The 5,250-nt window shown below is 41.8% G+C and overlaps 1 protein-coding gene across 1 annotated transcript; it reads right to left on the bottom strand.

Annotated features, from left to right (window-relative positions):
* Positions 1-1,492: 1,492 nt before the first annotated feature.
* Positions 1,493-4,339, bottom strand: LOC107111309 (serpin A3-6-like). Its single transcript, XM_015412271.1, has 2 exons — positions 4,326-4,339; positions 1,493-1,937 (listed from the first exon to the last, which is right to left on the bottom strand). Exons 1-2 carry the CDS (start codon positions 4,337-4,339, stop codon positions 1,493-1,495), a joined length of 459 nt encoding a protein of 152 aa, XP_015267757.1.
* Positions 4,340-5,250: the final 911 nt, after the last annotated feature.

Consider the following 5,250-nt stretch of genomic DNA (forward strand, 5'->3'; position numbering starts at 1 on the left):
AGGAACTGAGAAATGGTATTACAGAAATGCTGAAACCAGCATTCCAACGTATGGACAAGTTAGAAAGCTTCAGAAATAGTCAAACCAAAAGGCAGAGAAAGCTCTCAAGAAAGTTACTGAGTTCGAAAGTCAATTACCCATGAGAACCTCAGATGCTTGGGCACGGGGACATATTTTGTAGTTGTCAGTTGTGCCTAAAGTTCAGGGGGTTCAAATCAAATGTTGAAGCTGGAACACAGCTGAATATATTTATGGTGAATCGGATAGCGGGCACTTTAAGCCTCAAAGCTGGTGTTACTCTCCTTCTATAGAGAGCTTACCGCATTGGTAAGGTATGTGAAGTATCTACTTTCTCATTATACACTAGACATATACTTGTAGAATTTAAGGACTTTCAAACACAACAGAGGATCCTCTCAGAGGCTAGAGAGAGAGGCGGTCTTGATTTTCAGGGTTTGAAGATTCAAGTTTTTCCGGATCTCCCTCCTGAATTTTCAAAGATTAGAAGAGATCTTAAAGACACCACTACTAAACTGCAGGACTTAGGAATGAAAAATCGATGGCTCCGTATGGGCAAGCTGTGTGTCCAACACAGTTCAATTTCTTACAATGCCTATGACTCTGCCTCAGGTGAACTAACGCTGGCTGCCTTAAATTCTTCTCCTTCGGAATCCCAAGAAAACAGAGCCGGCAAAAGGAAAGAACGCTCTCCTCTAATGTCAGTTAAAACGACTCAAGTCTGTACTCCTGGAGACCATGAAGATTTTGAAGACAGTTTAGACTCTGTTTAAAATTAGGATTTGGGTAATATAATTTTTTTTTTGATGCTATAAGAGTGGTGGGACTGTGGAAAGTGTCTGGGTATGTTCCCCCAAGGTTTAATCGGTCCTTGGAAGGAGAGTTTGTTTCTTTCCCTCCTGACCCCTGAGGCCTCCTAGGACTGAGTTTAACTATAATATAGTTCAAAGATTAATTTGATAATATATTGTAAATCTATTATAATGAGGTAAGATTGTTTGAAAATCTTATAAACATTATGTAATAATTTGGGGAGAAGAAGGAAGAAAGAAGATGAAGATGATACGAAAATAAAGCATGCTAGTGAAGTTTTGTTTTTCATAATATTAATACTTTTGGTGGTGTTGCTAAATTATAAAATTCTTCAATAAAACAAAATACAAATTTTAAAAAATCCTCTTTATTGAAGGCATGTGGGGAATACAATAAACTGACACCACTACTGTGACAATGTAAAAGGTGGGTTCATCTTGCTTGCTGGCCTCCCATCCAAATATTAACTATGACCAACCCTGCTTAGCTTCCAAGAGCTATTTTAGGCTATTCTTACACATTCATGTGTGCATTCACATTTGAATTCACATATATATACTGGTTCTGCAGATATTAGCTATTCTACAGATTTTAAACTATTTTGAATGCTGTTTATTATTACTTAACTTACCTTTGAAAAAGATGTTTTTCAGAAGAACCATTACAGTTCCTGAATCGAGCCCTTCAGTTGCATGGGATATATTGCTTTATCTGCCACATAATTGTTTATTTGCTTTTCAGCCACTGTCGCATTCTCAAAGCTGGTAGTAAAACCTTCTGCATTGTACAATGTAGCGACATCCTCCAGAAATTTAGGCAGCAGTTTCAGTGACTCCTGTATGAAAAAGCTGCTTCCTATTTTCACCTGTGCTGTGTTATTTGGATCATTCCGTATGGGGATGAGTAGCTGAAAACCTCTGTGGATCTCCTCTTCCTCAGTCTCTGAGAGGTTGAAAGCAAGTCCTTTGTAAACCTGACTCTGGGTTTCAGATTTGGCACCCAAGGCCAGCATGGAAAAGGCTATGGAAATGCTGAGGGGAGAGAAGAAAATATTTTTGCTTGCTGGATCTGAAGCTACGTGGTTGTACAATCTGAATGCAAAATCTCTATTAAAGGCAGGTAGTTTATTTGTTTGTTACATTTATACCCCGCCCTCCCAGCCACGGCTGGTTCAGGGCAGCTTACAAAAGGATAAAAACAACAATAAATAGCACGGTGATCATGAAACCATACAATTACAACATTAAAAGGTGCTGACAATAAAAATAAGACCATTAAACAAATAATAGTTTAGCGTTACATTTGGGGTGGTGCTCAGACTTCCGTGCCAGCCTGGTGGTTGATCTTGATCTAATATTGTGCAGGTGACTCAGGCTGCCTCAAAATTTCATGGGACAGGGCATTCCCCCTGGGGCGGCTCCTAATTGAACGCCTGGTGGAACAGCTCCATCTTGCAAGCCCTTCGGAACGGCATAAGGTCCTGCAGGGCCCTGATCTCGTTTCACCAGAGAGGAGCCACCACTGAGAAAGTCCTGGCCCTGGTTGAAACTAGCCTGGCATCCTTTAGTCCAGGAAGGGTGAGTCAATGTTGAGATCCTGATCACAGTGCTCTCTGGGGAACATGTGAGGAAAGGCGGTCCCTCAGGTATGTAGGTCCCTGACCATAAAGGGCTTTAAAGGTAAAAACAGCACCTTAAAGTGAATTCGGTATGCTATCAGTAGCCAGGGCAATGCCTTCAGCATAGGCTGAATGTGCTCCCGTATTGGCAATTGATTGTTTAAATTTTTTTTTTGCCAAATGGTGATGTTGATGCTCTGGAAGACTTTTGGGTTCATCGTGGTGCCCTGGGATGTGGTGACAATGGACCTGAAGAACAATTAAGAACAAGGAGAGAGAGATTATGGACTTCCTTGGGATCTGTAAAAATTCTGCATTAAAAACAACAACAACAGAGAAGAATATATATTAGTGTCAAACTCAGACCTACTCAGATTTCTACTCAGATCTATTCAGTGGGGCTTACTTCTGGGAAAGAGATTTTAGGATTGAACTGTAGGTGTGGAAGAAATCCCTGTGCTGAATAAAACTGCAAATCCAACATAAGCAATAAATCCTATTGAATCCAAACCTTATCTTTTGATTAAATCAGCCCTGGTGGCTTTAATCCAAGAAGAAGAAGAAGAAGAAGAAGAAGAAGAAGAAGAAGAAGAAGAAGAAGAAGAAGAAGAAGAAGAAGAAGAAGAAGAAGAAGAAGGGGGAGGAGGAGGAGGAGGAGGAGGAGGAGGAGGAGGAGTTGGATATTATACCTGGCTTTTCTGTACTTTAGGGAGTCTCAAACCAGTTTATAATCCCCTTCCCTTCCTCTCCCCATAACAGGCACCTTGAGAGGTAGGTGGGACTGAGAGCATTCTGAGAGAAGAGTGACTGGACCAAGGTCACCCAGCAGGATTCATGTGGAGGAGTGGGGAATCAAACCCAGTTCTTCAGATTAGAGTATGCCACTTTAACCACTACACCATGCTCGGGAGCAAATTGGACAGGCAGTAAGGGGCTTGAATAATAGCGGACTAAGGTATATCATACTCACAGAACCCCCAAGAGAATCTGATGGCATTTCTGTGGTCCATGATTAATTATTTATGTACTAGACAACTAATGCCCAGTGTTCACATTAACAATTAAGCAGTGCAAATATGGATTATCCAAAGGTAATAGATATCAAAACATGACGCAATGGGTATGTTGCTGTTGTTGTGCAAATGTATCAGCAGAGAAGATAAAGGGTCACTTGAAAATTGTCTAAGCCACCAGGTCTCAAGCCACTGATTTCTGATTTTCACAGTTTTCACAGTCTGGATGTGCTGGTTTTGAAGCTTATGCCTTAATTTAGAAGAAGTGCCAAAGAATAATTACATATGCAGAATGAAAGGAAATGATCTGAATCAAAAGCCTCGTGTTCTGGGAAAATCATGAGTAAAGACTGAATGCAGAAAGGCTGTATGTTTGGAAATGAATAGAGTTTGGTTTCCAGTTTATGAAACAGCGATGGTGGACGCTCTCCCCGAGCCATGGGAAAGCGATCTGCACACCAGCGGCCTGGAGGGGTGCCACCTTAAGTGACACCCCATGGAACCTTTGTGATAGGCTCCAGGCCAGGGGGCTTTTGAGGGGTAGCCTCTTCGATGGCATAATGCTGGAGAATTGAGGCTTCCCTCCACCCTGATGGTCCAGCCGCTGAGTGGCGCTCAGGCACTAGCTGGTTTGACTGGGACAAGTGCCGGAGATCGAGCGGAATGGCAATTTATGAGCACGGTCAGAGAAACTGACCGACAATGAACGTGAGTTCAGAATAAATCAGATTACTTTAAAAAGCAAATCCCCTCCCTCCACTGACAAAAGCGGTCGCAAAGAATGAACTTATGCAAATGAACTGATAAGCGATACGAAGGGGGAGAGGGGAGGAAATACAACGAGTGTGTTTTGAGAGACTTACTTGATTTTCGTCATCGTGGGGCGAGTTTTTCGAGGCATGTAGAAGCGGTAGAAACCGTAAACAAAATGGAGAAAATGGCGGTCCAGCAGAGAAAGCTGAAAATGAAACCGCTGGGCAGTCAGAGCCCAAAACCGGAAAAGGGAGCAGACATCATTAAACTGCTAGTAGATATGCTTAAGGCGGTGATGGAACAACTCGATGGTATTAACCAGCAATTGACCGTGATGAATAAGAACTTTGCATCTCAACAGCTCCAGCTGAATGAAACGGAGAAAAAAGTGGAGCAGGCAAATGAGAAAATTAAAGAGATAGACGCCACAAGCAAGAAATTGAAGAAAAGAATGGGAGAAATGGAAACGAAGCAGAAAGTCCAAGAAAATAGTTTGTTGCAGTTACAGATGGAAAAAGCCAACATGATTCTCAGGTTCCAGGGAGTTCCTGAAGCAGAGCGGGAGGACCTGAGGAAGGTGCTTAGCGAGATCATCACTCCAGTAATAGGCTTAACAGCGGATGAACTTGTAAAAGAAATGGAGCTAGCCTACAGGGCATACTCCAATTATATTTAAAAAAATAGCCTGCCTGGAGAAATAGTGGTCAGATTCTCAAGAAGACAAACCAGAGATGCCATCTTAAAAGTGACATCAGCAACTCCACTGAAAATGGGAAATGTAATAATCAAAACTTAAAAAGACATTCCATTTGAAATTCGACAAAAGAGGAAAAACTATAAAGATCTAATTTCTTTCCTTCAAACCAATGGAATATCGTAAAGATGGGCGGTCTCGGAGGATGTCATCTTTAAAATCAACGATAAAAGAGGGAAGATAGACTCCACCTTACCTTCAAAGCCAAAGAATTTTTATGGCGTCAGCTGGGAACGGAGGAAGAGTCTAAGGAGGAAGAAACCAAATCTAGTGACTCTGCC

Source organism: Gekko japonicus, unplaced genomic scaffold (assembly GCF_001447785.1).
Source record: "Gekko japonicus isolate JY-2015 unplaced genomic scaffold, Gekko_japonicus_V1.1 scaffold3098, whole genome shotgun sequence".
Taxonomy (NCBI): Eukaryota; Metazoa; Chordata; class Lepidosauria; order Squamata; family Gekkonidae; genus Gekko; species Gekko japonicus.